Source organism: Propithecus coquereli, unplaced genomic scaffold (genome assembly GCF_000956105.1).
Source record: "Propithecus coquereli isolate 6110/MARCELLA unplaced genomic scaffold, Pcoq_1.0 Scaffold44, whole genome shotgun sequence".
Lineage (NCBI taxonomy): Eukaryota > Metazoa > Chordata > Mammalia > Primates > Indriidae > Propithecus > Propithecus coquereli.
This window is the reverse complement of record NW_012150174.1, coordinates 1,533,367-1,545,439: the sequence shown is the minus strand read 5'-3', so window position 1 is coordinate 1,545,439 and position 12,073 is coordinate 1,533,367. Positions and strand designations below refer to the sequence as shown.

The 12,073-nt window shown below is 38.5% G+C and overlaps 1 protein-coding gene across 1 annotated transcript in view; it reads right to left on the bottom strand.

The window, feature by feature from the left end:
• Nucleotides 1-1,636: 1,636 nt before the first annotated feature.
• Nucleotides 1,637-12,073, bottom strand: part of SPTY2D1 (SPT2, Suppressor of Ty, domain containing 1 (S. cerevisiae)) — a 20,400-nt gene continuing 9,963 nt past the window's right edge. The window contains exons 2-6 of the mRNA XM_012654439.1: nucleotides 8,882-8,996; nucleotides 6,585-8,120; nucleotides 4,599-4,770; nucleotides 3,411-3,488; nucleotides 1,637-2,331 (exon numbers count right to left, since the gene is read on the bottom strand). Of these exons, the coding sequence (XP_012509893.1) occupies nucleotides 2,238-2,331; nucleotides 3,411-3,488; nucleotides 4,599-4,770; nucleotides 6,585-8,120; nucleotides 8,882-8,996 (1,995 nt within the window). The 3' untranslated portion in view covers nucleotides 1,637-2,237. The remainder of the gene's footprint in view (nucleotides 2,332-3,410; nucleotides 3,489-4,598; nucleotides 4,771-6,584; nucleotides 8,121-8,881; nucleotides 8,997-12,073) is intronic.

Here is a 12,073-nt window from a genome sequence, read left to right as displayed (position 1 = left end):
GATAAAATAATAGCCTATTCCAGTTTCTTCAAAGGTTTGTGAGCTTTTTGTAATAGTCAGGATGTACAGAAGGACAAAGTGGAAGACAGGTTTGAAAACAAAGCCAAAATTTAAAAGACTCATAACCTTTCTATTCTTTAAATGAGCCACAGAAGTGCCCTTTTATGTCGATGTAAATCAACATATATATTATAGAAGAAATGTACTCAGAAGTAATATTAAAACCTGACTCTTCCTACCAAGTTCTGGAAATTTATTTACCACAATAGGGCCTTTCTCTACAAGTAACTGAACCGTATCATTAAGTGCTAGTAAACTTTAAGCCACCAGAGAAATTTTGCAGCTATGACAAGCACTTGATTATAATTACAGATTTCAGAGTCAATGTTGAAAAAAAATGTCCAAGAAAAAACTTTTGAAAGGGGAAGGGGAAAAAACGCACATAAATGATAGCAACATCATACTACCCTTAAATAAATTTCACTGAAGGTATCTGAGATGGGTGAGAGGAAGTCAATAGGATTTTCTGCTACCAGCGTAACAGTTCTATGTGGAGAGTTGGGGTCTTATTCCTAGTGATGAAAACACCTTTCATGGGATTCAACTTCAAAATTAAATCCTTGCAGTTTGAAAGTTTGAAACTCGATTAAAGATGAGTTGGTCTGAAAGGACTGGGTCACCTGGTCCCATTAAGGGAGGCTAACAATGGCAATCTATAATACCCAAACTTGAAGAATAAAGACGACTTTATGGATAAAAAGGAATACACAAAAATATCTGTACCCGTTGAAGAGTAAAGATTCTTTGTAGGACCACCCCTCCTACTTCCTAATCCCTACAGTCCAATGGCTCAAGAACATTTATTGTAGAATTGCCGTATAAGCTTGTGTCTGACTTCCCCCAACCCTCCACATTTAAGAGTCAAGGACAAATGTTCTCTAGCATCATATCTCATTTTCTGTTGCTGACTGTCCATTAGACTTGGCTTCCTTTCAGCCAGATCCTAAGTCAGCCTGATTGGAATTGCATGGACTTCAGACTTCAGTGACATCAAATCTATAGATGTAACTTAAAGAAGGGTGAAAATGAAATTCCACAGCCCAGTAAAACACCAGTAACAAGAAATATCCTTTCTACCTGGGAAAAAAATCTCTTCACAGTGCATAGTTTGAAATAAAAGTGCAATGTGGACAAAAAGGGAAGGTGGTGCTCTTGATAGACATAAATTTAGTTTTTGGTTTTTTGCCATTAATATTTACTAACAAATTTAAGCTAAAAATGCAAAGTTATTAACATCAAGAGGTACAGGGGAACCTGGGGATTTCAAAATAGCTTTATCATGGGCGGGGAATGGGGAGGAGGGGAGCCTCAACATGTCACTTTCTTATTTTGAAACTATTACTCTTTCAAATCTAATGTTTGAATAAAATATTTTCTTTAATATAAAAATGATTTTTTTATGGTAAAAATCATTCAGCACAGTGACCTTGTCTATTTTACACTAAAGCCAAACTTAACAGTAAATCTGAAAGGAAAACTTGGAAAAGAATATTATAATACTCACATAACCTGTATTTTAACTTGGAAAACTTTTCATTAATTGCTTAATCGCCTAAATTAGTAAGAATGCTCAGCATCCAATCCATGAATAATATAGAATTTATTCTACTTTGTACTTCAAAGTCACAGGGATGGCATCCACATGATAATTATAAAGCCTACTCTACATTTTTAAGTTCTCAATCCAATCACAGATTAGGACAAGTCACTTTTTTGCTGGCTACATTCATGGGAGGGCCAGGTTCCTCATAAAAAGACAGTAAGTTTGATTGGGAGTTGGGCAGTGCCCTACTCACATATCAGAAAAATTATAGAAGTCAAGGAACAATCTTTTTTCTCCTTTCAAAGTAGCAAAGGAACAACAAAAGATTGGTTGACTGGTGAGCGGCCCCATATTAGAGTGCATAGCTCATCAGGATCAAGGCTGGCATCTGTGAACAGTTAACTTCATAAGAGCACACAGTGGGGCATTGTATCATCTGCATTACAGATTGCACCCTGGAAAATATTTGAAAATACTTTATGCTCAAATGACAGCCTGCAAACAACAATATGCATTCCTTTTCCTTCAGTACCCAAGTATAAATCTAAAATGATAAGGGGGCATCTTCAAGCCTGAAGACTGGAAATTCTTGCAGTACATCATCTCTGGAAGTTCACAAAAATAAAAGCAGCATCTAACGCCTCTTGAGCTTCTTGACCTTTCGACGTCGCATTTCTTCTTCTTCACGTCTCATTTCCTCTAAGTCCTCTTGCATACCTAGTCTTAAGCTGCCAAAAAAATTATTAAGAGGGTATTCATCAATATACAAGGTATTGCCACTTTCTTTAAAAAAGCAAGAAAGAAATTTTAACTGGGAGCTCACATGGATTGTGCTGATGCACTCAAGATGTCTCAAGGCTCTACCACTGAAAACAGACTAGCAGGGATTCTTTTTCACCAGGGGCCATGGACCCAAATTGTAGTAGAAAAAGGATCTCTCAAATAACAAAAAATACCTTAACATCGCAAAAGCTTTTAAAAATAAAGAAGAAACATTTATTCATTAACATTCTAATTCTTTCCCAACACTTTAGCTTGATATTTTATATAGTTACAGGAGGGCAAGAGGGAGAAAAAGGTTTAATATTCTGAGTTGGGACCGAGGTGAATTATTTACCTCAGTTAATAGGTAATTATTATTAATAGGTAATTATTATTATTAATAACAGCATAAACAAAGTAATTATTTATTACCCTGCCTGAGAAACTATCATTAGTTTACTATCAGACAGCCACCAAACAGGAATCAGACAGAGGGAATCTACTATACCTCCATAGGGTCCCTGAGGTAGCAATGTTACAGGTTAGCAAGATTGATATGTGTGGCCGGGCGTGGTGGCTCACGCCTGTAATCCTAGCACTCTGGGAGGCTGAGGCAGGAGGATTGCTTGAGCTCAGGAATTTGAGACCAGCCTGAGCAAGAGCGAGACCCCGTCTCTACTAAAAAAATAGAAATTAGCTGGACAACTAAAAATATATAGAAAAAATTAGCCGGGCACAGTGGCGCATGCCTGTAGTCCCAGCTACCTGGGAGGCTGAGGCAATAGGATTGCTTGAGCCCAGGTGTTTGAGGTTGCTGTGAGCTAGGCTGACTCGACAGCACTCTAGCCCCAGCAACAGAGCAACGCTCTGTCTCAAAAAAAAAAAAAAAAAGATTGATATGTATATGATGGGGAAAGAAAAGCAAGAATATGCTACAATAGGATTAGGGGAGGCCTCAAGCCCCTGTTCCCAATGGTGCAACTATAGCAACAAGTAAAGAATTTTTAGGACATTTTAGCACAAACGTCTTAAGTTTTATGCTCACCTCTTTGCTTCTTCCTTCTGCTGCTCTTTCCAACTACTTTCCATGTAACGTAAGGCATAATCACTTTCATCTTTGTATCTGAAAAGAGGAAGTCAAAGTTACAAAAAAACAAAAATTCAATTTTCTAGAGGAACTATATCCTGTCATCTTAAAAAAACATCTTTTATAACTAAATCAAACACACATTTAGGATTATTCCTCCTTGCTTGGCAGAGAGTAAGGGGGGTGGAGGATGAGTAGAAGTGAAGTTTCTGAAGTAAAAACAAATTGAGCTCTTATTACCCTCAGAGGGCAACTATTCCTGAATCTAATGTTGATGAAGGTACCAATGCAACAATGCTTCCTCAATTCACTCACCTATATTTGATAATTTATATTAAAATTCTGAAAGCACAATATATATAAGAATTATTTTGTGTACATTAGTCTCATTTGAGTTTCATGAGCATGAGGTAGGGAATGACTTTAGAACAGAGGAAACCAAAGCAGATAGGTTAATGGCTTGACCAAGAATCTACAGCTATATAGCAACAGCAGTTAAGATTAGATTTTTAGATCTGATTTTTAATCTAGTTCTTCCTTCTACTCTGTCTTTAAAAAAAAAGACCTTTTCTTAGGATGGCCTCTGCCATTTAGATTTAAATCCAGTAGGTCTGAGGTGGGGCCTGAGAGCCTGCATCTGTAACAGGGTCTTAGGTACGTTAATGCTGCTGGTGCCATACAGCTGTCCAGTGGTCCAGTGACCATACTCTTCAGCAGCAAAGCTTTTTATACCAAAGAAAAAAGCAGGTGTCAGATCAGACTGGCTTTCAATAAGGCTTTGTGGATGGCTGACTTCAAAGCCAATTATTTCTACTACACTAAGCAACTTCACTCTTATTAAATATACATCTTGTAAGGACAACAGCTTAAAAGGGGTATTCATTTTTTTTTAATTATTATTTTTAAAGGCAATAGACTACTTTTCCAAAAGGGGTATTTTTTGGTCTTCATGCAAATAACTACACAAACTAGTCTGAATTAATTCTAAAATATTTAGTGCCAAAAGAGTAAATCTATTTAACAATCACTCAAGGGTTCCTAATTAAGAATTATATTCAATGCCTTCACAATGTTTATTTCTCCTCCCATAACATGAATTATTCAAGATAACAAGTATGCCATATTTATCTAAATCTTTAGCCTTACTTTTTTCGGTCATAGCCGAAGATTTCTCGAATGTGCTTAGATATTTCTTCCTGAGATTCTCCTTCATCTTCAATAAAATCTTCCATTTCTGAGTCATATTCATCATCATCTTCTTCCTCTTCATATTCTCGATGCCTTTTGTAACCAATGGGGAAGGCAGGCCTTTGAGGACCTAAGAATAGAAACCATTATTATTTACAAGAACCTTAAAACTTCAAATAGGCCCAGAGTTCTATGTAAATTGAGACTGTGAGAAATTATTAAGATAGTAACCTTAAAAACCACAGTGAGCAGGCTGGAGTCATTACTACATCATCCCTGCTGTGTCACGGTATCCAGAAAGAACAGAACTCCTATTTATTCCAGGGCTTATTACAAATGTCTTGTTACATTTTCTAGCTTGATAGTGCCCATGTTTCTTAATTTAAAAGATCAGTAAAATTCTAAAAATAAATAAAATCTACAAACTGCCACAGAATCACTAATTTTTAACTTTGCCAATACAGCAAAAGTAGCAATTACCATCTACTATCACATAATTTCATTATAACTTTTAAGTCCAATGAAGTATGAAAGATTCTCAGAATTACAGATAATTGTTCAAACTAAGTTTGACTACAAGAAAAACTCACTGCAATATTTTTTTGTCATTTTACCAAAAGACTGAAAAAAACTTTGCAAAGATAGGCACTGATCAATAGACCAGTATGTGAGACCATCTACTTTCTAGTCTTTGATTACAGACATTCCTTTTGTTCTTCTACAGTTGTTTTTCATATGCATGGCTTCTCTCCCCTAGCTCAGAGTTTCTCAACCTTGGCACAATGACATTTTTGGGTCAGTTAATTCTTTGGCATGGGGGACTATCCTGTACATTATTAGCAGCAACCCAGGCCTCTATCTACTAGATGCCAGTGGCATCCCCCAACCCCAGTTTTGATAATCAAAAATTTCTCCAGGATCAGGCGTGGTGGCTCATGCCTGTAATTCTACAACTTTGAGAGGCTGAGGAGGGAGGATCACTTGAGGCCAGGAGTTTGAGACCAGCCTGAGCAAGAGTGAGACCCTGTCTCTAAAAAAAATAGAAAAATCAGCCGGGCACGGTGGCATGTGCCTGTAGTCCCAGTTACTCAGGAGGCTGAGGCAGGAGGATCCCTTGAGCCCAGGAGTTTGAAGTCACAGTAAGGTATGATTATGCCACTGCACTCTAGCCCAGGTGACAGAGTGAGACCCTGTGCCCCCACCCCAAAAGGTCTCTAGACATTGCCAAATGTCCCCTTGGGGGCAAAACTGCCCTTGGTTGAGAATCAATAGTCTAGTTGAATTAGGAATTTTAAAGCAAAGAATTTCATCATTGGTTTTTTTTTATATTCTCCATGGTGCCTAACAAGTGCCTATTAGCATGAAGCAACTATGACTTAGCAGCTAGTAGATGCCACCAATGATTCTGTACCTTGGGACAGCAGATTCCTAAAGGATCAGTGGTTAGGACCTTGATACTACCCATTATAAGGAGCACAAACACAAGGGCAGTTTAAAACAGTTTCTGGCACATAATGGGTGCTTAACTTATGTTTGCTCAATACATATGCATCGAAAGACTTCAAGCTTACAATTACACTCTGATCCCTGAAGACGGGTCTCTTTGGTCCTCAGAAAAAGGTAAAGATTAACTCATCCATTGGACCATATATATAAAGCACGTACATTCACCCTGTCTCACAAATCACAAAGTTTATTGCACTTGGGGGACACTGCATGGGTGAACAGAGGACCCTAGATAAGTCTTTCTAAAGACTTTTCCAAGCCACAATCATTAAAGAAACTCTCAGCCACAGGACAAACACATCAGGATTCTATCAACACTAGAGTATATTAGAGAGCACATGAAAGGGTTCACAGGGTCAGGGTCCCAGGTCATATAAAACTAAGTACTCTTTCCAATTTCCTAGTGACAAATACTCTTTAGGGTGGGGGCAATTTTACCTTGGGCAGATCTGTAGCCAGATAAGGGAGGCTTCATTCCATTCATCTGTCCATTGCTAGACCGGCTAATGATATTCTTGGAAGAAATTGTTTCTGAGACAACAGTGCATTTGGGCTTTATGAGGGGACCTGAGCTACTAATTGTTCGCCCAGGTCCCAAGCTGCTCATTGGTCTTCCAGGGCCTGAACTACTGACAGTCCTTCCAGCTGGAACTGACCCACTTATGGATCGCCCAGGGCCACTGACTGACCGCCCAAGGGGGCCTGAGCCACTCACTGGTCGTCGAAGGTCATGTGGACTGCTCGCAGGCCTCCCAGGGCCTCTAGAGCTGCCCGCAGGTCTCATAGAACTACCTGAGCCACCAATGGGTCGCCCAGGGCCACTCGAGCTGTTTATTGGTCGTCCAGGGCCACTAGCACCACTGACTGCTCGTCCAGAGGGATTCGAGTCGCTGGATGGCTTCTTGGTCCCACTGATGGATCGCTCAGGTCCTGAGCTGGAGCTGCCATTCTGCCGCCTGGGTGCAGGGCCAGAATTAACTGTGGGTCGAGCAGTTGCTATGCTGGGCCGACCAGGGGCTGAGTTGGAGCTGCTGCCTGGCTGCCTGACACCTGCACTCTTAGCCTTATTGTGTGGAGTGACCATAGGCCCAGGCCTGGAATGGTTAGGATGGGAAGGAGACTTTTTGGCTTTGTGCTCAGTAACACATTTCTGAGTCCCACTAGCAGAAGTCTTTGGGACACTTGGTGAATAGGTACTGGAATGGGGCTTTCCAGCCCCATTCAAAACAGGTCTGTTATGGCCCTCGCGAAGTGAGGGTTGGGAAATATTGCCAGAGCCTGCCTTGGTCCTCTCTCCTGGCATGCATTTGGATAAAGACAAAGCTGAGTGTTTCTCATTGGCCATGCTGGCTCTGGATTTCTTCTCAGCATGAGGAAGGGGCATTCCCTTGGAAGAAGGATGCCTGTCTTCATAAACTTTGCTGAGTTTTGTGCCCGTGCTTTCTTTCTGAGAGGGTGCCTTTTTGGACACAGTTGGAGGTAGTTTTACATCTGTCTCAGGCTTCTTTTTCCTACGCTTTCGTTCAAGGAATTCTCGCTCCCTAAGTTCTTCTGCAGTCATAGGCCGCTCTTCTGATTTCTTCACTACCTTGATCTCCACTGGTTCAAATTGCTTTTTCTCAGCCAGCCTGAGTAGATCAGTGAAGTTCATGGGTGGTGGGGCACTTTTAAGGGAGACCTTTGGTTTGCTTTCAACTTTGGGAGGTTCTTCCTCTTCCTCATACTCCTGCTCATACTCTGCTTGATTGTACTCAAAGGATTCATCCTCTTCTTCCATCTCATACTCTTGGTCTGTTCCCTGGCTGGTGTGGCTTTCCATTGCCTGCCTCTTCTTTGACTTTTCCTCAATAGGAATTCCATCATAACCATGGAAATTATCCTTTGTCCTCTTGGCCATAGCTCTTGCTTTCTTGTCATGTTTGAGCTCAATTCGCTTTTTCACTAGTTCTTCTTTTCTCCTTTTCTCCTCTAAGGCTACAAGGGACAAAACAAGAACATATTATTATTTCAAGGTCTCAAGATAGCATTATGCTCAACTGAAAACAAAAACAATGAATATTCAAGTTACAGTTTGAAAACATCTAGGAATCAAATGAGGAAGTCATTTGAACAAGTATCAGTTGAGTCATCTTTATGTAATGAGTAGGACACATGGGTTTTTCTATATGACTAAGCAAGTGGAAGATTTGGTTTTCAGCTTTAAATATAGAAAATAGTTCATATGAAATAAATGTACCAAGTTAAGGGAACATTAGTATCCACTTAGCAGTTGTTATTAATTATGACTCAATGAATACTTAAACATATTGAATCAGTTTCTTTGTCATTTATATGAAATAAAACTACTTGAGCTTAATGGTTTAAAAAATTATCCTTATTTTAACTTTTTAGATAGCACTCTTATTAATAAAAAAAATTAAAACACAAATAGATAGAAACAGTTTCAGAACAAAGGTTAAAGAATGAAGTTACTGGGAACTCCCAATTACAAGACATGGTCACTAACCCCAAAAAGCTTTTAATTTAAAGAGGAATAAAGGAAATCTTCTACACAAATGATCAACATAAGAACATATGTAAAGCCATAAATCCAGTTAATCCAGACAACAGCCACCCACCCCACCCCTGCCAAATCTATCGGCCTTTTATGCTTTTACAAACATCCACTGGTTAAGTACAAGCTACATGTGAAGGTGGAAGACTTTAAAATTGAGAATAAGGCGACAGATGTGTACCTTTTCGTCTGAGTTCCTCTTGTTTCCTTTTAAGAAATGCTTGTACAGCTGCTGATTGGACACCTTTAACTTTTGGGTCTTTTTTTGGAGGCCCCACTGCCAAACTATACCTTTTCTAAAAATAAAAACAGAGTAAAAGTCTATTAGGCATAAGGCACTATGTCAAGCAATAGAGAGGTTTAAATATTAACTGTAAAATCCATTCTAAATAATTAAGAGATCATATAACCTACATTAAAGCTTAGCTATAAAATTTCAGAGTAAATATTGATTATACATGGCTATTTTTAGGTGCAGGGTTTCTATGTAACATCCCAAAATAATGCTTAAATGAACAATTCAAAGAAATTCTGTTTTCAGGCTATTTTCCAAAAAGGTATTTAATACCTGGACTTGGTGACTTAAAAAAAAAAAAAAATCACCACTTAAAAGAAACAGTTTGTGTTTTAAAATTCTGATTTAAAAAAATTAGCCTTCCTTAGAACAAAGCATTTTAAAGTCCAATTTTTCAAAGAAACAAAAAAAACTATTCCTCATAACTATTTGCTGACTACCCTACTCCAGATGATTTTCTACTAGGGAGTCACAGTTACATAGGTTATTTTGCTTAGAACAGGGAAACACTGAGATTTTATTTTGGGCAAAGGCTAGGGGCAAACCATAGCTGCATTTCAAAGAAAACTAAGAAGCGAGAAGGGTCTAGACTTCTAACTTTTCACTGTGGCTCTTATGTTCATTAAATATTAATTTGCCACACAAACTCTCTTTTAGACAGGTTTCTCTATCACCCTAAAAAGTGCTTATATTATCCTGGCACAGATGGTATTTCTCTGGACTTCAGTTTTGATGTAACTGCACTGAGGAATGACTAATACTAGAATAATGTTAATTTGAACTAGAAAAGGAGAAACATTTCCATTTTATAAGTATCTATTATGAGAAAAGTATGGTAAACACAGAGCTAATAATTCAGATGATTCATTTCTAGGACCATTCCACATTAAACTTATGGGCCAGGAATAAGATTTTTAAAGTGTCCTCCCCCTCTTTTGTCATGTTAGGCAGATGCCATTCTTATCTACTGAACCTGTTGCTGTGGCTAGAAAAAAGAAACACTAACCTCTGAGAACAAAGTGAGCAACTTAGGCCCAAGATGTGTATGAAATTCTTGGAGAAAAGCCAAAGGATATGTGCTGACTACGAGGCTGCCAAATACAAACCATCTCAAAACAGGGTGGAAATTCCAACTAAATTAGCCTACCAATGAAGCAACTGGCCAAGGCAGCAGGCTCTAATCCAACCTGAAAATCCTGCATGATAGCACTGCTAAGAACTGACACATCCCTGATAGAAATTCCAAAACACTATCCATATTTCTTCCCCAGTCACCTTGGCTAGGTCACAGTGAGATCCTTTAATTAGTTCATATCTTGGTAAATTTAATTGCAGACTTTCCACAGTGGATAGGGGCTCCATATTTAAAGAAGAAAAAGGAGAGGGAAAGGAAAACTGAGGAGAAAGAGAAGCAATACTGCTAACCTAAGTAGATACATAAAATTGCCTCAAACACAGGTCTTATTCACGAGCAGCTCACATTTTCACTATGGAAAGGACACCAAAAATATGAATTCAAGTTGACTGAAGACATACAAAAACTCATAAGCAGAGGCACACATTCCACTCCATCCCATTCGTAGATTTGGAAGAAGAGGAAGGTGGATTTTTGTCACCAAGACTTAAGATTTTCCTGTCCCTATCAACTATATAGCTCATAGATTGACCTGCCAAATCAAAGCCTATACAGGGTTTTCCCAAGAAAAATGCAAATATACACATTAGTGTTACTTATTTAAAACAAGACTAGTTTGCTGTCTAGATGACTCAGCACTGAGCACTACCTAACATGATTTTGGGATAGACATCTTTTGTTCTAACCTGGGACTCCAAGAGACAGAAAATTGGCTATGTCTAGCCAAAAAGTTGCTCTTAACTGAATACTGGTACACAAAACAAAAAACAATAGTGTCAATGGGCACAGTTTAATGCAGTGTTTACCAAGCTTCAGTTATTTGCATACTACCTTCATGATTTTTGCCTTTTTGATATATTACCTATACTATTATTTACTAATTTAAAAACATACACAGACCTAACATCATGGCCTATTATTATAGCTTTATTTCAGCAATAATATCCATGAAATGACTGGCTTGAAAAGCTAGTTATATTTTTCCAATTCATATCAAAATATTTAACTACTAAGATAAAAGGATACTTGTATGCCACCTAAAATCATGGTACATCCAGGCCTATATGTACTGCCCTTTAAGAAACACCTACTTAGGGATCAAAAATAGAGGAAAGAGGCTGGGCTGATTCAGGGGCTCACGCATGTAATCCCATCACTTTGGGAGGCCAAGACAGGAGGGTCACGTAAGGCCAGGAGTTCAAAACCAGCCTGAGCAACGTGGTGAGACCCCATCTCTACAAAAAATAATAAAACTTTAGCCAGGTGTGGTGGTAGTAGGAGCTGGTAGTCCCAGCTACTCGGGAGACTGAGGCAGGATGATGCTGGAGCTCAGAAGTTTAAGGCTACAGTGAACTATGATTGTGCTACTACATTCCAGCCTGGGTGACAGAGCAAGACTCTTTCTCTTAAAAAAAAAAAAAATACAGAAAGGAAGTGTTTGGAAACTCAGATTTGCTCTGAAAAGAATTACAAAGGCTACTTCTTTGTTGTTTAAAAAAGGCTTTTTTCAAAGTATATACCTATTCCCATCAATTTATATGCTGATCTCAAATTCAGCTTTTTTTTTTTTTTAAACACCTCTAACCCTTAAGGATAGTTAAGCTGGTCTCACATTTAACCCAACAACTTTGCAGTACTTGTTATCCTGTCCCTACAATGCAGAAGAAATTCAATAAATCCATATAATGTCTATTTTGTGGATCTGCTAGGAAACAATTTTAAAAGCAAGCAGTAGGTCAGCACTGTTTTGATAAGGCTTTATCTTTTTTACACGAACCGAGTCATAATTATAGTTTCTTACATCCTCTGTAGCTTGAAAAGGCACTCAAAGGTACAGACACCAAGAAAATATTAAAACATTCTCTTAGGCAAAGTTTAGGTAACAGCCTAGAAATCTGGGGCAAAAAAAAGGATTGGGTCACTCCTGTAATCCTAGCACTCTG